Below are 26,847 nucleotides of genomic sequence, written 5' to 3'. Positions count from 1 at the left end.
TTTTTTTTTTCTTACTTCGTTCTCCATCTTTTCTTCTCCTTTTGCAACAACAGCATGATATATGCTATAATGTCGAAATATTGTTCAATCTTTTTCTATTAATGTGAAATGTTGTTACTAGTTTTAGGGATGCAGATAAATGTTAACGAAAAAAAATCTCAAACACTTAAAGAAATTTTAATTCTATATGAGTAACATTTTATTATTATTTTCATTTTGCATAATTTCTTAAAACATGAATTTAATTATTTTAATAGCTAGTAATTTGTATTAACCTACTAATCAAATAATAAATTTAAAAGTATACAGCTAACATAAAATATAATACAGTCATTAATTTTTTTAATCCCGTGTTATTTTTTTATTATATATTCTTAACTAAAACATAATTAATAATTTAATATATAATTTACTTGAAATTTTATGAAAAGTAAAATTATAAGTTAAGTTGGAATCTCTGTCGCTTTTTCTGATCCACTACGCTGTCATATTACAAAGACAGTTCTTAGAGATATTTTTCTTTCTGCTTTCATAATTAGGGTTTTCTCTTAGTATATTTAATTATTTAATTAATGTCCATATAATCATATTTTGTCAAAACATATCAACAAATGTAAAAGCACAAAACTTATTTTTCGTTATTTCTAGCTTGTTCTAGATTTTTCCTCCTCTGGATGCACTGCCTGCTGGAGCACAGTACGCGGGGTACAACCCAACGCCAGTGTCGTTGATACAAGCCACATGCCAAAACGACGACGTGGCAATCACTCAAGAGTCCTCTGTTTCGCTTTCTGACTTTTTATCTTTCACTTCACGCTTCTCGCCCTGTCTTCTCTTTCCTCTCTCATCTCTCTCTTCTGAGAAGAGAGAAAAAATGGAGTAGCACCTGTCAGGTCCTCACTCGAAGCGAAACCCTAGAATAGTAGCATCGCATTCGCCTTCTTTTTGCAAATCCATAAATACCCTTCTCTCTCCACCCTCGCAATAAAATCCCAAACTCCACGAAACAGAACAAAGCCAAACGAAACAAAACACTCTCTCTCCGATTCTCTGCAATCAGGTTCCATTCTCTTTCTTCCTTCGCACCGAAGTTCAAATCGGTACGTTGCTTCTCTCTTCGTTAATCTCCTTCGATTAACTCTCTTTTACTCGAACAATTACAGTTACAAATACAATTACGAAAATAATAATTGTGCTCATGCTACGTAAGCTAGGGTTAGGGTTTTTCCTCGCCGTGATTCCGTTAGTGGTTTCGCGGTTTGTGTTTCTTGCTTTTGACTTCGATCCTCTTCGCGATCATCGCGCTGTTAATTCTCCCTTGTTCTTCATTTCTTTTGTTGTTCTTGTCGTCGTCCTTACGATCGCGCTGTGTGGCGTGTTCAGCAGCTTACTGCACTATATGCTTCCAACTAAGAGACCTTGCGAAGTACCGGTTGCAGTAGAAGAGGAGACCGAGAACAGCGACATTTGCAGCAGCAGTTTTTCCAAGAGGAATCGGATCGCCGCCGGAACCACCGATTCCACGGTGAAGAGCGACGACACCACCGTCCTGAGCTTCAACAACAACAGCAGCTATAAAAGCGGGAGCACTAGTCAGGGAGCGTCGGCCATGGCTTTGGGCGACTCTAACCCGCCGGACATCGATGAGGATCTCCACAGCCGTCAGCTCGCCGTCTATGGTCGGGAGACCATGCGGAGGCTGTTTGGTTCCAGCGTTCTGGTCTCCGGGATGCAAGGTCTTGGCGTCGAGATTGGTAAAATCTTTGAACACTTTGCTTTTGAATAATATTTGTGCTGTTTGGGTTTTCTCTTGAATTGAGATCGTATTTAGATTTGATCTTATCTGGTTTTCCTCAGTTGATGGTGAAACTCTCTTAATATTAGTTTTATTTGAGCTTTCTTCTTGATGTTTCTTGCCCTGCTTGATTTTCCTGGCAGAAGAGAGTGTTAAGTTGATAAATAGTGGGATTTATGTTAGTACATCTGGTGATTTTATCCTTATCCGTCCACTGCCATCTGGAAAAACTGTAGGCAGACTGATGTAATCGTCCCTGTTTTTGTAATATCGTAGCTTTGTTGTTGGTCATAATATATTTGTCGTAAAAATGATCACCAGCAATCTTTAAATTGCAATCGCAGTTGAGGTTTTGTCGCATCCTGTGATGTGTCCAAAAACCTTGATGTTGCCGACCGAATTTTAGATACCTCTTGATCATCAACTGATGGAATCAGTGTTGTAATTTCTTTTAGAGATTTGTAAAATATAATTTACATTGATTTATCGAGAGATAATTTAATTATGTTATTTCAACCGTACATTTTGTTGTGTGATTTGATTTTGTATTTAGTGGTGGTGCATTTTTGGATTGAAGTTAGTATCAGCTCTGAAATTTTAAATCTTGTTTTGGATTTCTAATGAAGTTTACTGCTTACAGCAAAGAATCTCATTCTTGCTGGTGTCAAATCTGTGACCTTGCATGATGAGGGGACTGTGGAGCTGTGGGATCTATCCAGTAACTTTGTGTTTTCAGAGAATGATGTTGGTAAAAACAGGGCAACATCTTCTGTTAGTAAGCTACAGGAGCTCAACAATGCTGTGATTGTCCAAAGCTTGACTACTAATCTGACAAAAGAGCAGCTTTCTAATTTTCAAGTACCTACTTCTGCTGTCTAATCTTCCCTTTCAAAATGCCTTTCATGTTATTTATTTTCTATTACAATGTATTTGTTTTTATGGTTGTCATGTCACACTTTGTTAATAACTAGTAAGTTCCAGTCAGTTCACTTTCATAAAAGAATACTGTTTCAATAATTAATTCTTATGAACATAGATTTTGAAAGCTACAAATGAGGTCACACTTGTAATAGTGATTGTTGTTATTGTATAGCATTTATAATATAAATTTCTATTAGTAAACGAATCACAGAGATGGACTCACCTTCCTCTAGGTCCTTTTTCTTGTAACTTTGCATAAATTACGTCCTTGTTTGATTTGTATAATTCTGTAGTAATTTAATGCTGAGATTTTTCATGTTTGTTTTCCATTGATGTAAATAAACTGGATTCTTCATATTTTTAACTATAAATTCATTTGTATGGAAGTTTTGATAATATATTTACTGTTTTTATTTCATTAATTTGTAGGCTGTTGTTTTTACTGATATCAGTCTTGAGAAAGCCTGTGAGTTTAATGATTATTGCCGCAGTCAGCAGCCTCCTATTGCCTTTATTAAAACTGAAGTTAGAGGACTTTTTGGTTCCGTGTTCTGTGATTTTGGGCCTGAGTTTACTGTTGTTGATGTTGATGGGGAAGAACCCCATAGTGGCATAATAGCATCCATAAGCAATGACAACCCTGCTCTAGTATCATGTGTTGATGATGAGAGGCTTGAGTTTCAGGATGGAGATCTTGTTGTATTCTCTGAAATTCATGGTATGAAAGAACTGAATGATGGAAAGCCTAGAAAGATTAAAAATGCTAGAGCATATTCGTTTACTCTCGAAGAAAACACTACAAATTATGGTATGTATGAGAAAGGTGGAATTGTTACACAGGTCAAACAATCAAAGGTATTGAACTTTAAATCACTTAGGGAAGCACTCAGTGATCCTGGTGATTTTCTTCTAAGTGATTTTTCTAAGTTTGACCGTCCTCCTCTCCTTCACTTAGCATTCCAGGGTTTGGATAAATTCATATCTGAGCTAGGTCGCTTACCTGTTGCTGGTTCGGAGGAAGATGCACAAAAGCTTGTATCTATTGTCAGTGAAATTAATGACAACACTACTGATGGGAAATTAGAAGACATTAATCCAAAACTTTTAAGAAACTTTGCCTTTGGTGCCAGGGCAGTATTGAATCCTATGGCTGCTATGTTTGGTGGAATTGTTGGACAGGAGGTTGTTAAAGCGTGCTCTGGGAAATTTCATCCACTTTTTCAGGTGAGAATATTTTGTGGCTCGAAATTTTCTTAGTTTTGAAATTGTGTTGTGCAAGGTGAAACCAAGCTTGTGTAATATCATTTATTGATAAATTTATTTCCCTTTCAAGTACTTATCTGATTGATGTTGTCTGTTCAGTTTGTTTTTTCTTTTATAGTATTAATTACTTAACCGATCTAGTTTCTGAAGATTAACTCCCTTCCCATTGGTTGAACAAGACCTGTGAACTCTACTCTTATAATGATATATGATCTTGACTACAATTTGGTATTACCCGACTTCAAAAAGTTTCTAATGCACAACATTCAAAGCTAAGTAACCTGTAGTTAAAAAAAAATCTTAGCTTCTATCCTACTCTTCTTTGGTCATACAAAAATATTTAAAAAGTAACGATTGTCATAAGTTTGGACCAATGCTGTCGAAATTGTCAGCATACTTGCGAACTTGTGTGATTCTACTGTTGAAGGAGACAGTGGCGAGCTTAGACACAAGGTAGATGGGAAGAATCATACCTCTGATTGTGCACTGTGTTAGTCTGTTTGTGCAGAGCTTGGGGTTCTAGTTAACTGACCCATAGTATTGTTTTTTCGATGTGGGTTTCTGAAGACCTTGTTTATTAATTTAGGAAATATTGCTCTCTTTTCCTAGGCTCCTAATTGCAGAAAAATATAAGAGCTAAACAGCTATGCACGATGATGCTCAATCTCCCATTATCATCATCATTGTCTGCCATGGCAGCGCTCATGTTGCTATATTCAACACTTGCTTGGTCTTTAATCTGAGTCTCATGATCCTTGCTGGTTCTCCCTTCATCGTTGTTGATAATTGCCTTCATCTTCGTCTCTATAATTTTTCTTGATATTTTCTTCTGTTCGTGCTTCAATTTAGACTTGTAGAGTGTTTTGTTCTGTTTAAAATTTGAAGAAAAATTGGAGTCAAATGAAGGTGGTTCAAGGCATTTTATGACATATGAACCTATTCTTAGTTGTATTATAAGATCTTAATATTTATGATTTATTTTTGTATGTTCATAGCTCATATGAGTCAAGTTATGATCTTTAATCCCCTTCAGATCCTCAAATTTTACAACATTGGTTTGAACCCTGGCCAACTATGTACCAGTAAGAACCGTGATATAATCATATGACTAGTGTCAATCAGAAATGAAAGATTAATGCAAAGATTAAAAAGAGCAAGGGAGAGGAAGAAGCTGGTGCTGATTAAGCCACAATGTGGTCAATATTGATAAATTGCCTCTATATAGCATACACAACTCTGGGATATGAAATTCATGTTTTCATCACCCTTTTAAGTCGTGGTCCACTTGTTTTTCCAGGATAATTTCTGTGATCACTCACCCTCTTTCACATTTGTATGTTTTAGTTTTAGAATCCGTATCATTGTAGAAACATGATAATGTGCGTATATTCCAATCAATGCTAGCCAAGTGGCTAATTTAGATATACAGTAGCTAAGATTAAAGAATAAATATGAAGTGAGATAAAGTAGCCCTGATATTTTTCTGTTTTGAAGTTGGGTTTGTCATGATACTCAGCAATCACATAGGCTTATAGGCTATTGGTATAAATATGTTGTTTATTTGTTCTGTGGAACTGATGTTTTCTAAACTTTTGTTAATTGCCTCTTTAATTAGAATCGTATCCTAGGGAAGAAGGATCTGATAGTTTACAGGTTTTTCAAATGATTTTAAAAATAGTTTTCGGATCCGGATAGATAACTAATAGTAAGGGTAAGGCAATACAATTTATTCTGAATTCTTTATTTTCAAGACGGAAGAAATTGGTATTACTTTTAAAAGCAGTATTAAGAAATTATACTTATCAATTCAGTTTTTTCTTTAAGTAACAGAACATAGCTTTCAAGAATAGAAAACAATTGGCACTTAATAACACTGGTCTTTGGTATGTGTTATGGTTTTAACTTCTGGTTCCTCTGCAGTTCTTCTACTTTGACTCTGTTGAATCACTCCCTTCAGAACCAGTGGACCCAAATGATTTCAAACCAGTAAATAGCCGTTATGATGCACAGATTTCAGTATTTGGACGGAAATTACAGAAAAAATTAGAGGATGCTAAAGTGTTTGTTGTTGGATCTGGTGCTTTGGGATGTGAGTTTTTAAAAAATCTTGCTCTCATGGGAGTTTCGTGTGGAAGTCAGGGTAAACTCACTATTACTGATGATGACGTGATAGAGAAGAGTAACCTAAGCAGGCAGTTTCTTTTTCGTGATTGGAATATTGGACAGGCTAAGTCCACAGTTGCTGCTTCAGCTGCTGCATCCATAAATCCTGGTTTTAATATTGAAGCTCTACAAAATCGGGTTGGCACAGAAACTGAAAATGTGTTCAATGATACCTTTTGGGAAAACCTGAATGTTGTTATAAATGCCCTAGACAATGTTAATGCAAGATTATATGTTGATCAGAGATGCTTGTATTTCCAAAAGCCTCTTCTTGAGTCTGGAACTCTTGGAGCCAAATGCAATACACAGATGGTTATTCCTCACCTGACAGAAAACTATGGTGCATCAAGAGATCCTCCTGAGAAGCAGGCACCAATGTGCACTGTACACTCGTTTCCACACAACATTGACCATTGCTTGACATGGGCACGATCTGAATTTGAGGGTTTGCTAGAGAAAACTCCAGCTGAAGTAAATGCATATTTGTCTAACCCAAGTGAATATACCACCTCAATGAGGAACGCTGGAGATGCTCAAGCAAGGGATAACTTGGAGCGTGTTCTTGAGTGCCTGGACAGTGACAAGTGTGAAACTTTTGAAGATTGTATCACTTGGGCTCGGCTAAAGTACGTGCCTTTGACAGTATATGCTACTCTCTATTAACTTTTATATTAATGGTGTGTGAGCATATTAGTTTTGTGTCCTTTTATAAACACATATTTCTCCACAGGTTTGAGGATTATTTTGCTAGCCGGTTGAAGCAGTTGATCTACACTTTCCCCGAAGATGCTTCTACTAGTACTGGAGCTCCTTTCTGGTCCGCGCCAAAAAGATTCCCTCATCCCCTGCAGTTCTCATCGTCTGATTTAGGTCATCTAAATTTTGTGTTGGCAGCTTCAATTTTGCGTGCAGAAACCTTTGGTATCCCAATCCCTGATTGGGTTAAGAACACTAGGAAGGTGGCCGAAGCTGTGGATAGGGTGATAGTACCTGACTTTCAGCCCAAGGAAGGTGTGAAAATAGTGACAGATGAGAAGGCTACCAGTCTCTCCACAGCTTCTATAGATGATGCAGCAGTTATTAATGATCTAATAGTCAAGTTAGAGAGATGTCGCGCTACTCTGCCGTCAAAGTTCAGGATGAAACCAATTCAGTTTGAGAAGGTACTGCATTTCCTGTCACTTCGATTGATTTTTTTTTTCTCTGACGCTCCTTCTAGTTTCACTCTCTTGATAAAGTTATGTAATCTCATCAATTTGTATATTTTGTAGTTATGTTCGATGATCCTGCCTTTATATTTATTTGATGTGACTCTTCTGCATTGTGTTTATATATTTTAATGAGTCGTTTTCGCCAATTGAGAACAAACCATTTTGCCATGTTAACTACAGGATGATGATACAAACTACCATATGGACGTGATTGCTGGGCTTGCCAACATGAGGGCCCGGAATTACAGCATTCCTGAGGTGGATAAGCTCAAAGCCAAGTTTATTGCTGGACGGATCATTCCTGCAATTGCAACCTCGACCGCCATGGCCACTGGTCTTGTCTGCCTGGAGCTTTACAAAGTTTTGGATGGAGGGAAGAAAGTTGAAGACTACAGAAACACATTTTCTAATTTGGCACTGCCTCTGTTTTCAATGGCTGAACCAGTTCCACCGAAGATTATCAAGCATCAAGATATGAATTGGACAGTTTGGGATAGATGGATTGTTGGAGATAATCCTACCCTGAGAGAACTTCTTGAGTGGCTTAAGGCAAAGGGGTTGAATGCTTATAGTATTTCCTGTGGAAGTTGCCTGCTCTATAATAGCATGTTCCCTAAGCATAAAGAGCGAATGGACAAAAAGGTAGCAGATCTGGGAAGGGATGTAGCCAAGTTGGACATTCCTTCATACCGTCGTCATTTGGATGTTGTTGTGGCATGTGAGGATGATGATGATAATGACATTGACATCCCTCAAATATCCATTTATTTCCGTTGATAGAGCCCTATTCCGTGTTTGAGACTTAGGTCAATGACACAGACCGACACCATGTTTGACTTATGCATCATATTCATAATTCATACAAAAGGAAAACATTGTCAATTTTCATGTGAATTGAGAAAACAACTTTGTTCCTCCTCTCATTCTTCTCTATTTGCATATACTATTATGTTGTTACGGTCTCTGTTTATTAAGTTAAGAGTTGAGATTATATTTCAGTTTAGGCACTTCTTTTTAAGATAAATTGTGGATACTTCTAAAATAACTTTCTACTGTAATAATATAATTACATCTTTAATATGCGTAGTTAAATTATGTCAGTCTAAGCAATTTTTTTTGTTGTATTTCATAAATTAAACATTACAGTATGGTCCCGTCATCATTGAAATGAGAGTAGCTTGGAAGGAGCTATGGTTTTGTTAAGAGATGTTTAGTGAAATTATTCGTAAAAGCACATTAGACATATATAATATATACACAATTTTTTATATAATTTTCAATTTTATTTTATTGATAATACTTTTCGAAAATGTTTTTAATGAATTTTCAATTCTATAATATTTTGTTTATAGATAAATAATTTAAATCACATTCATATTTTTTCAATTGTTGATTATATTTTGTTTTTATAAATTTTATAGTATATTTTCAATACTTTTTACAATTTAAAATGAAGTAAAATAACATTTTTAAATGACTATCACGCTTTTGTTATATTAATTAATATTTAAAATATCTTGAAATGTAATCTAAAAATAATACAAGTAAAACAAATCTACTATCTATAAATTGAATGTATAATAAAATAAATTATATAATAAAAAAATCCTGACCACTACAGTTCCTGACCATTTCTTGTCGTATAAGGACTTACCGAAAAAGAAAATCAAATTAGATTTATATGGATGACAAAATTATTGATTTTGTGATTAAAGATTCAATTCAAAAATATAAGTTTGAGAATTTAACATTCCATTGCTTGCTTAAAATTTAGAAATTATTTTCGGAGTACTGTTCATTTGCAGTAAGTTAACAACATTATATTTATTTCAACATGATGAAGGTGAGAAAGCTTTACTTCCATGATAATATAAGAAATCATTTTCTACCTCGTTAAACCTTAATCAAAGGTATCTCTTACCTTGTAACATACTTTGTTTTTGTCAAAAAATATTACACATTTTTTTCACTAATTTTATTCTTGCTAAAACTACAACCATGAAGTGTAAGGGGATGATCTATACTAACAAAACTATTTACTTTGAAACATATCATTGATTAGTCCAAGGATCCATAATAGATTATATAGTTTGCAATGAAAAAAGAAAAAAGGGTGAAGGTGTAACGTTTTATGTTTTAACTATTTTTGTTATAATAAATTGATTCACCTTGACAAAAACATCCATTAGATGAAACAGCGACAGTTATAGCGTTGTTTATGGCACGAGTCACTCAAACCAGACATCAGATCCAAAACATTGTATCACAAATTTCCATTTTCCTATTTGCCACCAAAGACATGAACTTCATGAATACTATCTGAATGAACTGCATTATTTATAACAAATAATTTTAGTTCTTATCAGCACCTTCATCAAAATCTCTGGAGACTCCAACTCTGAAATCAATTTGTTTTTGATGCTTTGAACGCCGGCGCTCGTCAAAATTGTCCCACCCTTCAAACTGCAAGAAATCAATCAATGTATATTTGACTGTCATGTAACAGTTTGTTTCTTAGAAATTACATGCTCAGTTGAACTGACATAACCATGATAAACCAACCCTTCTGACGAAAAAAAATGTGCACACCTGGCGAAGGAGATCAATTGTTATTTCTGTGTTGTGGAGATCCAATGTGGAGAGTTGAAAACAGGTCTTGAATAGTTTTGATGGAAGAGATTTCATGGCATTGTTACTGAGATACAGTGCCTGCATAATTCACAGAGAAATGGAGTAATGAGTAGGAAAAGTTATATCCATTTTTACCAAGACATGAGTGACCAAGTATGGGAGATTAATATATTGAGTAAATGCTCACTTTGGCCCCTGAATTTGAAACTGTCACATTAGTCTCTGAATTTAAAAAAGTTCAAACAAATACTTGAATGTGTAAATCTACAATCAGATTAGTCCAACATCCAAAAAACATAGGATTAAAGTGATAGTGTTTAAAATGATACATCAATGTGAAGTAGTCCTCATGTAGTACTAAGGTAGAGGAGTGAAATTGCAACAGTATATAGTTACAGTTCTTAAACTTCAAAACCATTTAAAGATAACATACCAAATCGTTAATAAATAACTTGTGATGGGAAACAAACCCACATTACATTTTCTTTTCATGTTAGATAAGATGGGTCAGAAAAGGGTACCTTCAAATTGTTCAAACTACTAAATGTCTCTGGCAATTCTGACAGAAAATTTGATGACAAATCAACCTGCGTCACAAGAAAAGTTGCATATATATTTAAGAGTATAAATTATCGAAGAAAAATGATTATTTTCAGTGGCGTTTTAATTTTTCAATCCTGTCTCAATTGGGAAGTCCCATCTGAAAAAGGAAAACAAAGATGAGAGAAAGGAAAGGATAGAAGAAGACCAGCAATTGTACCTCAACAAGAGAATGGCAGTTCCCAATAGTGTCACTGATGATACTTATCCTGAGAAGATGATACACATCAATAAAAATAACAACTTTTTAATCAACATCAGTTAGCAATTTGTTAGTGGTAATTACTGCAAGAAGTAGATGGATTTTGAATAAACTGGTTTGTTCAGCTAAGTAGTAAACTCAACTACCTAAGTAGTAAACGAGCCAAGTGCAGGACAATCCTTAAACAGGGTTTTAGTGATTTGACCAAACTTACAATGTGTTGCAATAATATATTCATACTTAATCAAGTACTAAATTTTAAATAATACCTATTGTTGTTGGCTTGCAAGACTTCTAATTTAGTCAGATGCTCTATTTCATCAGGAAAGCCACCCAATTTATTATTGGAAACATGCAGCTCCTTCAAAGAGGTAAGTGACCCAAGTGCAGACGGCAAAGTAGTTAAACTGCATAGAAATCATGTTAAACAACCAAATTACGTGAAGAAACAACCTTCTTGATCAACTTTCAATACAAAGACCAAGAAGCTAAGGTTAGTTAAAACTTTGAAGTCATTCTTTCAAATATGCAAAGAATTTGTTTTATAGATTTAACATTAAACCAGAATAACCTGAAATAATGGTTAGTAAGCAAGTAACCTTTGGCCTTTTACATTAAACTCAACAAGCAATATGCTAGGAAACATAAACAAGAAATATAATTACTGCATCCCATTATCTTTGGGCCGGGAACCAACTATTGAAATTATGATGGTTTAGAGGGACTAACAAAAATCCATATTGAAAGAAATATTTATATAAATTCATTTGTTGTTTTATGCAACTAAATCCAAGCAGGCACACATTGAAATTACAAATGATAACATCTGCTCACTTGTTATAGTTCAATGTTAATACAGTTATGTGCTTCAGAGTTGTTAGTCCTTCCCACTTAATTGATTCATCCTCTATCTCATTTGAATCCATGAATAGTTTCTGCAGTGTTTCAAAACAAGCAAGCAGTGTTAATTATTGCTCAATGAAAACAACTTGATGTAGCAGAAACTAAACCTATAGAGACATTCAGCTTACCTCTAGACTTGTAAGACGTGCAATTTCGACAGGGACACTTTTGATTGAATTGGTTTTGCAATCTAGAACTCTTGCAGAAGATCCACAAACCCACACTTCTTCAGGTATGGCCTATTTAAATAAAAATTTCTAGAAAAAATGAGTGTTTCCGAAACTGATAATAATTACATATTACCAAAATTTATTTTATTTTCCATTGATTTCTGTTTCCATTGGCTGTTTAAATACTTCTTTTCTAGATTCACCAAGGCACAGAGCATGCTATCAGAACTAACTAATGTAGGCTACGTTTAACAATAAAGGACCAGTCACCATTATTATTGGATTTTCAGCAATAATTTCTATAATGATTTCAAGCCTAGAACTTGAGCTGTTAGAATTCCCTATTTTGTAACCCAAACTTGACATGTTCTTGTTGGCACACTAAGTTGCTTAGGTTATGATAGGTTTTACAGTTTGCAAGACTGAAGTGAACAGCGATACTGGAGCCTATCCTTCCACTAAAACACGTGTATTACACAGCTAATAACAATTTAATAAGTATAATGTGCAGAGTTGCATATGTAGCTTCAACCAAGTTCTATGATGTTGTCTAACGCTATGCCTAATCCAAAATGAGTAACTAGAGTTGGAACTCCAATTATTTGCTTATAAAAAATATTGACCTCAGCAGGTATTTGACATAAAATTGAGAGTCACATCAGATATGAACATGAAATCAGTGATTTATTCTGGCATATTGTCTTCAGAGAGGTAATGTGTGGAATCTCCTTTTCCTGTATGATTTGTTTTGTGGTATAACCACATACCACATGTGTGGTTGTTCAATAAGATTTTATGGTTAAATAATGGACAGAAGAGACAAAAAAGATGAACAAGACAGTATGAAGTTCTTCTGGTCTGGACATGGACAACCAACAATTACATGGACAAAAAAGACAAAACAAAAAAATTATTTTAATTTTAATCATAATAATCAGTGATCCATCTTGCTCCGCACCAAAAACCTACTTATACACAATCATATGAAACTACCATGAATTATGAATTAGACAACAGCAGTTGGCCAAATTGCTAGGATCAAACAGCATTGATGCAAAGGTCTTGGGTTCACTCTTTTGTCATAACCGTCATTCCAAACTCTTAGTATTGTGACATGCCTTAACCTTGGAATGAAAATTTCCCTTCCACCAAGAACTTTCTTATACTTGAAAAAGAAATCTGCTTTGAATTGTAATGATTTGATGGATTGTTTTGTAAATGATGTTATAGCCTGGCTCGACCTACACATTCCTAACATGTGAACTACAAAATAGATTCCATATGCACATATGGCATGAAAAAAAGAAGACAAAAGTGGATACTTTCATATCATGCCATTGAATAAAATTTACCACGTTCCTCATCTCTAATTTTCCATTTGACACAAAACCAAGCGTCTAGTTGAATATAAGAAAAAAATATTATTACCTCTAAGTTGCTTTCAGATAATGCTACAACTCCGGTTGCTTTCCACCGTTCCATCCTGTTCTTAATAGGAATTTTCTTCTCGTCATTGCTAGAGCCTGAGCGACTATCTTTCCTCGATTTGGGAACAACATGAGCTTTCTTCAAGATGGGTCCATCCTGTAAAAGAATCAAAATCTTCAAGCTACATTTTTCTGTTTGCCATAGAAACAAGCAAACTCTACACAGGCACATCTTTAAACATAATTTTTATTTTCAATGAGAAGCATGATAAACCTCATCAAACTTGTCTGATTGTATAATATCCATTCTAAGTAGCTCCATTCATCTCCTATTCGAAAGGATCCATCTAGTTTGTCTATACCAATTTGGCAAGGCATTCGTATAAAACATTTTCCTTTGGGTTACCCAATAACCATAAAACCACAATTTAACTTAATGATGAAATCATAGTATCATACAGCAGAGTTAACGACCCGTCATGCTTCAATAAAGTAGATTTTTTTACTTAAGATTTTGATTTTAATTTTCATGCACCATGTTAAGATTTTTACACAGTTTGCCAATTTAAAAAGCCAACAATCTTACCATACACCATGATACATTCTCTAACAAATTCTTCACTGTTTGTTAAAATTTATTGAAAACTAAAAGAATATAAGTAGGGTTCATTAATTGCATAAATTTCCCAAGAGTCTCTCCAAAAGTGTTTTTTAGGGACTATGTTGCTAGCATTTCTCATGTAAAATGTATGCATTTTAAATTCACTGATAGAAAATAAAAACTAATTTTATTGAACACTATCTCCGTAGCTAACAAAACCCAGAACAGAGAAAGAGATTGATGAAGCAATATACAATACCCCTTGATATAAACCTTGAGAAGCCACAAGCATGAGTTTGGATCCATTAGTCAAGTTGGATGCAGTCAAAGTCACGGGGTCTTCCAAAACCTTACCTGTAAGATCATTCTTTAATTTGATTCACACACGAATTCAAAAGGGGTGGGGGTTCTTTCATAAGGGTGTTCAATGAAAAAGAGAAAGGGGCAAAAGGTGAAACCTTTGAAGATGAGTTTCTGGCCCCGAGGGAGGACATTGGTAGAAGGTAGAAGAAGGGACTTGAGGTCTTTGATGGTAGAGTTGGGTGAAATTGAGACCGGTATGTTGACGCCATTGAACTTGACGTTTACGGTTATGGTGGTGGCAATCGAATCAGGTTCCATTTCATCGATTCCTGCTATGAGTGTTTTCAAGACGAAGAGCGTGTACTACGAAGGAAGTTAAAGAGCTTCATAATTTCACAAATTATATGATTTTGTTGGATTTTGAAGGAGTGATTCAAATGACAATAGATTCTGCAGTGAGTAACTGTTTTTCAAGCGTTTCACAGGTAAAAATGATTGAAGAAATGTTAGGATTTTATATAGGTCGTAAGTCTTACTTTTTTAGAAAATAGAATAATTTTTTCTTTAAAATATGACTTTTAAAAGATATAAATACTAATTTAATATACTGTTTCAATTTTACAAAAACAAGTTGAAATGATGCTTTTAATATTTTTAAAAATAAATAAATAAACTAAGTTGGTGGACAGATGTGAATGTATGCTAGTAAAAAAATTGTAGTGGTACTTTTATTTTCATTAATCAGTATTTTTCATGAGCATGTTAGAGATTTATCCGCTAAACAAAACTTGTTGGCGATTTAATTGAAATAAGTATAATTTTATTCAGAGATGTCAATTTAATCCATGATCTCAGGATTAGCCCCAACCCATTATTGAAAAAGCCATATTTTAAGAGGTCCTCCAAGTAGGGGTCAGAAAAAAAGTTCCAACCCCCAAAACTCCCTCTCAAGTACGTTAAGGTCTCGCAAAACTTTAATTAAATTTTAGAAACAATATAATTTATATATACATAATTTATTGTAATTTTGCTCTCTTATATATATTATATTATATATATTAAATATTTATGAATCAAATTGGTCAAATAACCACATTAAAAAGATAAAAAATGAGGTTTTATTTAAATTAAACTTGCTGATATAAAAAATTAATATTGGAAATTTACATTTTAATCTTATAAACAGCCAGTCAAGTACAGAAATATGTTAATTAATTATAAACAATTCATTTAATATCTATCAGTTTTTCATTAATAATTTTCAGCAGTTTATTCTTACATTTTTACTTATTTCTAAACTAATGTGAATACTTATATATATATATATATACCTATAAAATAGAGAAGTAAAAATAATTGTTTTTCATAAATTAAAATTAGCTTAAAAGTGATTATCTTATTAAATATATATTTTAATTAAAATAATTATCTTATTAATTTCATTATGTTGGTAATATTTTGTAAATTAAATGTTATTATTTATTTAATTATTTCTAAAACTTACTATTTTGATAAACTAAAATAATTATTTATAACAAACAATTATTTACAAAATTCATAAAAATTATTTATATTCATTGCAATATGAGTTTCATGGATGATAGATATAATTATTTTCTATAAATACATTTTTTATAGTAAATGATAAGTTGTAATTCAAATAAGGATCTCTAATATATATTTGATGATTTCTAGTCTTAATTTGGCTTGTACAAATGCATTTTTCTATTTGATTTGCTAATGATATAAGATAATTCTCATGACAATTTTTTTTGCAAAGTATAAAATAAATTGAAAGAATTTAATTAGTAGTCACTTAAATTATTGGAGTTTTCTATTTCTTTGCCTTTCAACATGAGTTTTCTTTGAATTTCTGTTTTTTTACATTATCTTTTTATTGTTTGTATTTTGGGCCAAATTAATTATTTGTTTAATTTTTGGCAGAAGAAATCTGGATTATTATAGGTGTGAAACAATGTATGTGGAAAAATGGAATTGTTATCGAAGATTAGAACTTCTAAAAAAATGAAATATTATATCATAATTTAAATTCAATATATAGTTTATATATTCAAACAAGATTATTTATAGAATTTTAAGTATGAAAAATAAATATTTATTTTATATAATAAAAAATATAATTAGGTAATTTTGGTCTATCAAATATAATTGAATCATTTTTAGAAATTATAACTTGCAACAAATTAGAATTAATTACACTTTTTCTTGTATTTAAAATAAAAAAAATTTCTAAAAAAAAGGCCCATGAGTTGGTCATAACCCACAGGGCTTTTATAGATATTTTGGCCCTATGGGCTTTTTCTATGAGTGACTTTTTGGTCTGTGGACTTTTCTGGCCCCAACCCACGTGAGTGAGAACCAAACCATATTAGAGGGACCAAATTGACGAGTCTAATTTTATGTAAGGAAATTACTTTGTTGTACTTAAAATTGAGTTTAGAAATAATGATTTAATATTTAAGTAGATCTTGATGTTTGGTTGAAAAAAGTGTAAGTAATTATGATTACGATATTATTGCCTTGGTTATTTCATGGAATTGGTGATTGGTAAAAATTTGTATTTCGTTTTGTTTGTAAATGAGGTTCTTTCGGATGAACTTAGGTGATTATTGAGCACAATAATTATGGTAAGAAAAGTTAGATTATTGTTGAAATTTGAATTTTATGCATCATATAAGTTTTAAAATTTGGTTATTTTATTGAACTTTAAATTTTATGCAAATATTTCATCGTTGTTTGTGAGGTGATTTAGTGAGAATGATCATGATGGTGCGCAAGAATGGTTAGTGAGGTCGTTTTCAAGGTGAAGAGATTTAGACTTGTGGTGGAGATTGATATTGCGCGTTCTAGAAAGATACAAGTGCGGGGTTTACATTTTGGATGAAGATGACGCGTTGTTTACGTTGTGTAGTGGAGGTGCATGGTGACTAGGGTTTCTGATGCGTTGGGAGGTTTAAGATGATGTTGCAATAATGTGTACATTGTGTTGGACAGATCATGTAAGAAAAAATTGAACTCATTATAACACTGCCAATGTGTATAGTCTGTTGTTGATAATTTTGACGACATCATGAAAAAAAACTAAATTGAACATAAATTACCAAAATTGAAACCATATTAAAAAGAATCCCACACTAAATAAAATCGATGAAAATATAAACAAAAAAAGTATTTAACTCTTTATTAAAATGTGAAAAATGATATTTAATAGCTAGGTTGTTTATTAGTTTATCTTATTTGATTATCTAATCAGACCCAATCCAATTAGATTATGTTAAGTTTCATTTATAGTTAGGTCAAATATGACACAATTCAAATTAATTCACTGTTGAGTTATGCGATGAGTTTAGTATATGTGATTTAAGACCCATTTGTATATTTTTAACGTGAACAAATTGTGTTATGTTTTAATTTTCATGTCTTAAACTAGTTTATACAATTATAAATTGACTTTTGTGTTTACATTAACTCTACTAATTTTTGTAGTGTTATTTTTTTTAATTAGGTTAACACTTGAAAATTATATTTTTTTAACAAAAGGGAAAAGAGAAAGATTTTTACAATTTTAACTCAATTGATCCAACTTAATTTAACTTACTGAATAGTAGGTTGAATTGGAAGTGGGTCGGGTTGAATTGTGTAATCTATTTAAAATTCTAAAAATGGTTTAATGAATTTGAAGTGATATTTAAAGAGAAAATTTACTTAAAAATTATGTTTATTAGATTAAAAAGTTGCTTATTGAAATAATTTTTGCTCTAAATAAATGAAAAAAGAAATACCCACTGAGTTGTTTAACATCTCTGTGGATTAAGCTTGAAAAAAATTAGTTCTTATAAATGAAATTTATCAAAACGAATTTGAATTTCACTAAACAAATATTTAAAAGTACTAAACAACTTATTAAATAAATATATAAGTTTCATAAAGATCAAAATCGAGAAAGAGTAAATTAATATAGAAGATACTTAATATAAAGATAGTTAAGAATATAAGTATGAGTTTAGATCTTACATTAACTAAAAACAATAAAAGTTGAACAATATATAAAAAATAAAATTGTTTTATGATTTTGAGTAAAATGTGTCATTATACCTCTTGTACGAGTCACTTTATGACTAATGAAATTCAATCTTCCAAACTACATATCACAAGGTATAAATACCTCATGTTAAAGAGAAAAATTAAGAAGAATTAAATATAAATTTAAAAGTTCTACACCAATTAGAAATGAGCAAAATAAATAATATTAAAAATAAAAATTCACAAACTCATTTAATTATATGAATTAATGATATTTAATTTCAAAAGTAACATCTCTTAAAAGACAAACAAAATGAATTTAAATAGAAGAGAGGAATAAGAACATTAAGAATTTAAAAAAAAAGAAAAAACTCTACAACATGAATTTAAATTAAAGAGAAGAATCGAATAACAAAGAGTTTAAACAAGAAAAAAGAAAGAAGAAATAATTTTTTTTTCTTTTCTTTTTATTGCTCTGTGTTATTATTTTTGTACACTATAATATTGTACTTTTATTTCTTTTTTTAGCAATTGGGCTGAAAACATCCCATAATCCAACATCCATATCCAAACACAAAAGAGCTGCCATAAAAAAAACAAAAACCTGAGAAAAAAAAGTAAATTTGAAATTAAAAAAAAAAGGAAAACCAGGTCTGATATTGAATTGAAGAATAGAAAAACAAATTATACTCGCAATGTTCTTAACAAATTATCTGTGATATTCCTCGGTTTTAATCTCATAAAAATTTTATACTCTTGAAAAACAGTGTAATTTAAGTTTCCTTTTAATTACACATTTTATCACTCAGTTATATAATTTCACAAAATTTCATCATATATTTTTTATTATGATATATTTGATCGATTAGTTGAATATTCAACGGTATGTTGACCTGTTAACATGCCATGGAAAATACATAAAGAAAATAATATTATTTCGTAAAGATCAGTAAGGAATTAGTCATTTAATTTTTTTGACAATGTGTGAAAACAAAAAGTTGAACAATAATAAAAGGTAAAAAGTTGAATGAATTTTTTTTGTAAATGATGATAATTAATTAATGAAAGTTAAATTAAACATTATTGTGCAGACAGGTTGTGATTCGAACAGGAAACGAGGTTGTGCAGTGAATAGTGGTAGACAGATTTTGTCACGGTTCAGTCTCACTACTAATTTAACGTGGTTGAGTGTGAAAGCATTTTTAAATGTGAAAAACATACAGAAGAGTGGATGAGCAGTGAGAGAAGAAAATGAAGGGTATGTGATGGAAAGAAATGCTGCACCCAAATCAAGAAAGAAAGAACAGAACATCGGTTGACATGAGTGAACAAAAAAAGAAGAAAAAGGGATTGTAACATGGCATGTGGTTTGGAGTTAGTTATATCTCTCTTGGATCCTTCCTTTCACTTTTTCTTACCATGTGGAACTTTTCAGAATCCTCCACCCACTTCCTCTTTCTTCAGTAAAACCCTTTATCTTTTCCAACCCATTCATTATGTACTATCAAGCATGCTCCTTTCTTCATCTTCTTATAATTGCATATGGTCCAACTCTGTCACCCTTTTATGTATATTCTTTACAAAAATCAACTTTAAATATAATTCAATCTTATATTCTAATAATGTAATGTTGCTATGGTAAGATTAACAAGAGTTTTGAAAATGTACTTTTAGCAATTTTTTTTACCAATAGAATTTGATGCACTGTTTAATTTATGTATATGCTTGCTAAAGAGTGACTTATTTTTGCAGTATTTATGTTCTCTCAGTGAAAGTTAGTACAATAAGAAGAGATCTGATGAGAAAAGGGAACATCAATGCTGTCGTAATTGGTGTTGGTTGCACTGCCAGTGTCTGCTGGTAGAGAGGATGGTGCAAGCAAGTCTTCATCTCTGTAATTAATGAATCCACAATTCATAACAAAACAAAACAAAACATCACCCTCCAAACCAAAGTCATTCTTCTTTTGCTTCACCCTCCAGCAATTCCCTTCTATATCTTTTACCCTTTTAAATACTCAATTTCATCATTATCATAATTTTTTATATATTTTTAATTTAAGAAACTATACATATTACTTTAATAAAATTTTAAGTTTGACAAACAAAATTAAAATCATGTTACACATAATAGGTTTCTGGGCACAGATAATTAGAGCATGTTTTTACCATTTTTTTACATCAAATTCACTATACATGCTCTCAAACATTTTTATAGGTATAAAATTAACATCACATATAAATACTTATATCTTTCACTTATACGAAAACACTTATTATTACTTTTCTACATATAAATCAATTTTCTAACGATGCTATTAAAATTTACTGCCAATAACATTATACCATGCTGATTGATTGCACACTTTCACTATTATGGATAAAAAGCTTATCCAAGTGAAGGTCGTAATAATAATATAAATGGAAGTTCCTCAGAGGGAGTAACTCTACATGTACTCTCATACTAATTGATGTGACAAAGACTTAACTGCTTCTGCAACAGGTGTTCTCACTAGTGACTCTAATTAGAATATGCTTTAATTTTTTTTTATTATATTTTTTAAACTCACAAATGGAGATTAAATATCCACCATAATTAAATCATATTAATACAAACATTAAATAAGAACATCCTAATATCTCTCACAATGAATCTCCTTTTCCCTCTTAACCCTCTCCTAAAAGCAAAATAAACCAACCTCTCAACTACCATAACCACCACCACAATCTCCCTCTCCACTCTTCCCCATTTTCACACCATTTCCTCTTTCTCTCACTCTCACCCTCCTCTTTCTCTCTCCTAAGCAACAAAATGCAAAGTCTCCCACCTCTCCATCTCCTTCCTCATTCACCAAAATCCAAACTTTTGAGCAACTAAATCCTACCCTTTTTCCCAAACAAACAAACAAAACAAAATCCAACACCCCCACTTCTTCCTTCCTCTCAAAACCCCACCTTTCCCCTTCAAACTCCACAAAAACACAACCCTAATTAAAAAAAAGCAACCTTTGTTCTATTCTAGTTTCCACTTTCAATGTGGCAACCTTGGAACAAACCACGTTCATCTTCCTTCTCATGTTCTTCCTTCAAAGACATTCAAACCCTAATATTAGATGAACCCTCCACCACCAAACCCAAACCCTCAATTTTCCACCGGGTCACACTCGCCAACAAGCTCCTCCGAGCGTGGTCAAATCACCCCAAACTTACCGCACGCGCCTCCGACGAGGCTCCACGCGCCGCCCAGCCGCAACCCCTGCCGTCCATCCCGCGCTCGGAGCAGCGCGTAGTGGTGTACTTCACGAGCCTGCGCGTCGTCCGCGGCACGTTTGAGGACTGCAAAACGGTGCGTTCCATCCTGCGCGGATTCCGCGTCGCGCTGGACGAGCGCGACGTTTCAATGGACTCGGGTTTTCTCGCGGAGCTCCGTCGGGTCACGGGTCGCAAAACGGGTCTGACTCTTCCTCGTGTGTTCGTCAACGGAAGGTACGTGGGTGGTGCCGAGGAGGTGCGGTGGCTGCACGAGAATGGCGAGCTCAGGAAGCTCCTCGAAGGTCTGCCCGCAACAGATTCTCATCTGCGCGCTTGCCACGTGTGCGACGATCACAGGTTCCTGCTGTGCGGGGAATGTTCCGGTGCGCGCAAGGTATACGCGGAGAAAGGTGGGTTCAAGACGTGTACGGCGTGCAACGAGAGTGGCCTGATCAGGTGCATCTCTTGTTCTTGCTGACCATGTGCACCTGCACCTCTTTCTCTTTTTCTCCCTCATGATTCATGATGATCTTTTTCTCATCCCAGTGTGAGTGAGGGAGTGACACCTAATTAATAATTAAAATTAAAAAAATAGCAAAATAGAGAATGGAGGTGTCAGTTATGTCAACAAAAAATAATAAATCAATTTTTTTTAACATTTATGTGTAGATTTGTGGATTATCTTATTCAGTTTTATAGTCTTATGGGCTTGTAAGAAATGTCTAGGCCCAATAGGTGTAGATGAATGGGATTTGAGTTTTCTGCCTCTGAAATTGGAGTTTTTTGCTAACTTGAACTATGCTGTTTACTTTACGTAATCACATTCTGTTTTTCCTTCGTTTATATGTTATCTTCGAATAGAAATCAAAAAATGGACTAAAACTAAGTTTATGTATGTAACAACTAATAAATGATTTCGTTTTTATCCTCAAATGTATACAATTAATAGAAAAATGAGAGATTATTTAGAAGTTCTAACCAAAGTTTGGGTTTTATAGGGTGGAAATGAACTAAATATATGGAATAAAAGAAATAAGTGATTATCTTTGGTTAGTGATATTTTTATTTTTACTTATTTCTATGGTTTTAGAAACTAAGAATAATGTACCACTATACTCCAAACTTCAAATCGGTCCTTAGTCAACACTATGGGCTATTGTACGCAAACGACATCGTTTACTTTGCTCATATTATATTCTTACAAATTTTGTTTTAATGTTGAAGTCATATAAGCTTTACAAATTATGTTCTAAGGAAAAAAATCTTAACCAACTCAATTTTATATATTTTTAATTTAGACGAAGTAATAATACATAATAATAGTTGTTATTTTAATATTTAAAATTACTTTTTTATTTTTAAAATTAAGTTGTTAAAAGAAAAATTTGCCGTATTCTTTTAATTAATTTTAATATGTCCTGAAAGACCGATCTTTTCAAGGAAGAATGGCTTCAACTAATCCAAAACAACTTCTACGCACTTTTTTGAAACAGCACTTTTGAAATTATATTTTTGAAATAAAATTTTCAAAGCGTATGAAATATATTTTGGGAAAGGATTTTTAGACTAATATTTTTCTGAATATTTTTTTCGAAACATTTGCAAATATATTTCGAGAAAAGGTTTTTGAAATAAAAAGAGAATTTTCAGGATGAGTTTTATTTCATATTTTCTCTTCTTTCTTTATAGCAGTGAAGGTGGAAATGGCGGCAGGAAAGTATTTGAACTTTTTCCAATTATCATGGGGTGTTGTTAATAATAATGGGGTTACAGGAAGCAATAGACCCAAAATAAAGAAGAGTTGGGTCCATTTATCTGTGTGAGGCTAATTGGCAAGTGTACTAATAGTGTTACTCCCTACACCACCATGTTTTTCCCTACACTTCCATATTTTCTAAACATTCCAAAACTATTCTTATATTTCAAAAAGACCATACATTTCTTTTTTTTTCAAAAGGATTTCGAAATTCGTTTTCAACAGATTTCAAAATCTGTTAAATTTCTTTTTTAAATTTTAGTGAATTTTAAAATTGGTTAAATCTTTCAAAAAAAATTTTTATCGAATTTTGAAATTTATTAAAGAAGTTTTTTTAACAGATTTTGATATATGTTAGAATATTTTTTTTTTAAACAGATTTTGAAATCTGTTGAGTGATTTTTTGAAAGTTTTAACGAATTTTCGTTGAAGATATATATTTTTGGAACGTAGAGGTGTAAGGAAAAAAGTGGAGAGGGACGGAAAATAACCTTCTCTATTTGCAAATTATATAAGTTTAATATATAGGTTGACTAACTCTTTTAAATTTAATTTCATAAAGGTATAAAGAAAAGTAACTTTTTATAATTTTTAACTCAATGATTATATAATTTTATACTGGCGGTAAGCTATTTACGTCATCCTAAAAAAAATTGAATTTTGTGCAAGTAAAAAACAATGCAGATTTCTAATCAAACAATGCATATTAGAGACAGAATTTAGAAAAATATAAGCAAAGGCACTCTTTCTACAGGATTTCTAATTATTGACAACTTTTATATTTTTAATTTAACTTTACTTTTATTTGTAAATATTAGAAACGGAAATCTCCATTTTTTGTGGTCAAAAGAGGGTTTTCGAGATTTTAAAATGGTGAAGTCTATTTTAAAATATTTATAAAGAAACTTTTCTAAAAAATTCCTAGTTGTTCTTTGGATAAAATAAATTATTTGGTATTTATTTGAAAAAAATGAAAACAAAAACGAATCAAGTTTATTAATTTATAAATTAAACTGATTTATAAGTACTAAAAGCTATTCATTTATCTTGTTTAAAAGTGAATAGTTTTGCTTCAGTTGACACTTTTGACATCATTTACAGATGTTGCTGGAAGTTGGAAAAGCTTTAGAAGTTACAATAATTGGCAACTTCAATGTTTGGAGCTTAAAAATGTTTATCTAACAATTATTTCTTGAAAGAAATTTGATATAATCACTTCAAACTCCGACATAGCACAATTAATCAAATCAAAATATCAACTCTTTTAAAGAATTGCATATTCCATAATTTTGCATCCAATTTAATCCATCAAAACTAAAATAGGGCATTCTAAATTTTGAAATTTAAATTTAGAGTAAATCATAGCTTTCCTTACCTAAACTTTTACTTATACTTCTACTAAACTCTCCCTAAATTTAATGTCACAAAAAAAATCCTCCAAACTATACAGAGATAAAGTTATTTTCATAAGGCTTCACACTCCAATAATGCTATGTAAATAAAATGAATCATCCAACTGATGTTAGAAGTTATATAAGATCATCTAAACCTGATTCTTAGAGAATAATTTGTTCAGTATAGTTTGTCATATGAAGTTACGTCAAATGTTTCTTGTGTATGCATAGTAAAATAAGTATAATGTAATAAAATTATTTTTTCTTCCTTTACCAAATTCTTCATGAGTGTACAGTAAACATATAATAATAAATTAATATAATATAAGTAGTGGTAGGAAGTAAGGTTACTAAGGGAAGTTTTTTTTCCACTAACGTGCCATCACATAAACGAAATGTATTTTCTCTTTCTCTTTTTATTTCATTTTTGTTTCTACTCCTCTTGTTAAAAAAACTAGTTATATCAAGTTAAAACTGAAAAAATAAGGAACATTCTGAACTGGTCAAAATTCATAAATAGTTTGGAAATGACTCTAAAGTTTTAACTTGGGAAAATTATTTTAAGTTAAGGAGAAGTTAGAAATATCATATGATACATGTTTAAGTTTATTCGATATATTCTAATGTGTTTGATATCTATATGCTTTTATATATATTTTTCTCTTAATCAGTATTGTGTGAGTTATTGTAGTGTTATTTGATTCTTGTTATATATTTTTATTTTATTTATTTATATTGCATAATATTTCAATTAATTGAAGTTATGAGTTATCTTGAAAAAAATGTGATAGTAAAACCTGTTTTTAGTAATCCTGATGCATTAATGGAATGAGATCTTAAATATTGATTTGTGTGTGATCTCGATAATTTTTTTTTTTACTTTTAACTATTGGAGAAAACTGAAATTTTTACACATAGTCCATAACACATATTTCTTCAATCTAATCATTGTGATTGATAATTAGAGGTATGTGGTTAGAAAAATAATTTTCACAATTTTGAGAGAAATATGAAGGTAACTTTGTTTAGTCATGGTAAAACTCCTGTTTTTACTTAGTCAACTGTTGAATTAGGCTTAAATTTTTATACATAGTTCTTTACTTTAATCATTGATATTGTTAGTTAAAGGTCTTTGGTTGGAGATATTTGTCTCGTAGTCTTAATCTTAAAAACATGTTGTCAGAACTTAAACAATAAACTTTTGTTTTAAATATCATGGTAGGGTAAACTATGTGAGACATGAAAGGTGTAGAATTTCTGTCATTCAAATTCTCATACCTATAACTATAACTCCTATAAGGTAGGAGCGAGACATGAAAGGTGTAGAATCTCTATGTCATTCAATACATTGGCCTTTTAGAAAAAAAAAAAAATCAGATGTCTATGTTATAAATTATTTGTGTTTTTAAGCCATGAGGATTGTATTATATAGATATATGGTGATTGTTGTTGAATTGTTAATCTAAGAGTGGATGACGAATATTATGTGTGAAGTAAAGTTAATTGTTTTATTAATTTTTTATGCTATGAAAATTGTATAATATGTTGGATATTTATTGGAATTGTTGAGTCTTTTATTGTTGGAATTTCGAACAAAATTCACTTGCTTACCTTATACTTTTGTGGATGTGGTTTTCATATGCAATGATTATATAAATTTGTAAAAATGCTAGCAGAGAATCAGATGGAGGTTCCTGTAGGAAATCTTGAAGGACAGTGAAAATAATTTTCTGTTATATTGTAAACATGTATTATATTTTAAAAATTAGAAATGTATTTATGTATTGAATATTAAGAGTAACTTGGTTATACCGAGTTAGGGATTTGGTGAAAACTATCATATGTAATATAAATAAAATGTCTATTAAAATTTATGAAATGATAATTTATAAAATGATGTAATTAATAGTATATTATCTATTAATTTGGATTGTCACATCGGTAATAGAAATAACAAATTATTGACGCAATTTACTAATAAAATAGACCATCAAATACATTATTGACAAAAATATAAGTTGGTCGGTAACTTTTAGTTTACGGTTCAATTTTTTTCATCGGTAGAAATTCTTTCGTCAAATAAAAACTTTTTATAATAAATAAAAACTTTTTATGGTAAAATACTTTAATTTCTTATTTTATTATTATTTAAGGATAATTAAATTATACTTGGTTTTTTTCAGAAGAGAAATATAAACTTTTATATATATAT

General features: G+C 31.7%; 3 protein-coding genes across 4 annotated transcripts; 2 read left to right on the top strand and 1 right to left on the bottom strand.

Moving 5' to 3' along the window:
• Positions 1-806: 806 nt before the first annotated feature.
• LOC108342825 (ubiquitin-activating enzyme E1 1) lies at positions 807-8,276 on the top strand. Of its 2 annotated transcripts, none has more exons than XM_017580654.2 (7): positions 807-1,100; positions 1,387-1,754; positions 2,436-2,653; positions 3,146-3,940; positions 5,900-6,768; positions 6,873-7,305; positions 7,534-8,276. In XM_017580654.2, exons 2-7 carry the CDS (start codon positions 1,400-1,402, stop codon positions 8,128-8,130), a joined length of 3,267 nt encoding a protein of 1,088 aa, XP_017436143.1. In that variant the 5' UTR covers positions 807-1,100; positions 1,387-1,399; the 3' UTR covers positions 8,131-8,276. The 2 variants fall into 2 exon arrangements, with proteins under 2 accessions (XP_017436143.1, XP_017436144.1); XM_017580655.2 differs by having other exon boundaries at positions 822-1,100; positions 1,384-1,754.
• Positions 8,277-9,516: 1,240 nt separating this feature from the next.
• LOC108341187 (LRR repeats and ubiquitin-like domain-containing protein At2g30105) lies at positions 9,517-14,675 on the bottom strand. Its single transcript, XM_017578848.2, has 10 exons — positions 14,346-14,675; positions 14,147-14,241; positions 13,288-13,443; positions 11,818-11,928; positions 11,621-11,721; positions 11,056-11,193; positions 10,745-10,793; positions 10,506-10,571; positions 9,943-10,062; positions 9,517-9,816 (listed from the first exon to the last, which is right to left on the bottom strand). The coding sequence occupies exons 1-10, from the start codon at positions 14,506-14,508 to the stop codon at positions 9,706-9,708; spliced, it is 1,110 nt and encodes a 369-aa protein (XP_017434337.1). The 5' UTR covers positions 14,509-14,675; the 3' UTR covers positions 9,517-9,705.
• Positions 14,676-20,864: 6,189 nt separating this feature from the next.
• On the top strand, positions 20,865-22,303 carry LOC108343445 (uncharacterized protein At5g39865). The gene has a single exon (XM_017581740.2). The coding sequence runs from the start codon at positions 21,268-21,270 to the stop codon at positions 21,961-21,963; it is 696 nt and encodes a 231-aa protein (XP_017437229.1). The 5' UTR covers positions 20,865-21,267; the 3' UTR covers positions 21,964-22,303.
• The last annotated feature ends 4,544 nt before the right edge of the window (positions 22,304-26,847 follow it).

Source organism: Vigna angularis, chromosome 6 (assembly GCF_016808095.1).
Source record: "Vigna angularis cultivar LongXiaoDou No.4 chromosome 6, ASM1680809v1, whole genome shotgun sequence".
NCBI lineage: Eukaryota > Viridiplantae > Streptophyta > Magnoliopsida > Fabales > Fabaceae > Vigna > Vigna angularis.
Note: the sequence above shows the minus strand (reverse complement) of the source record. Positions and strands in the feature narration are given on the sequence as shown.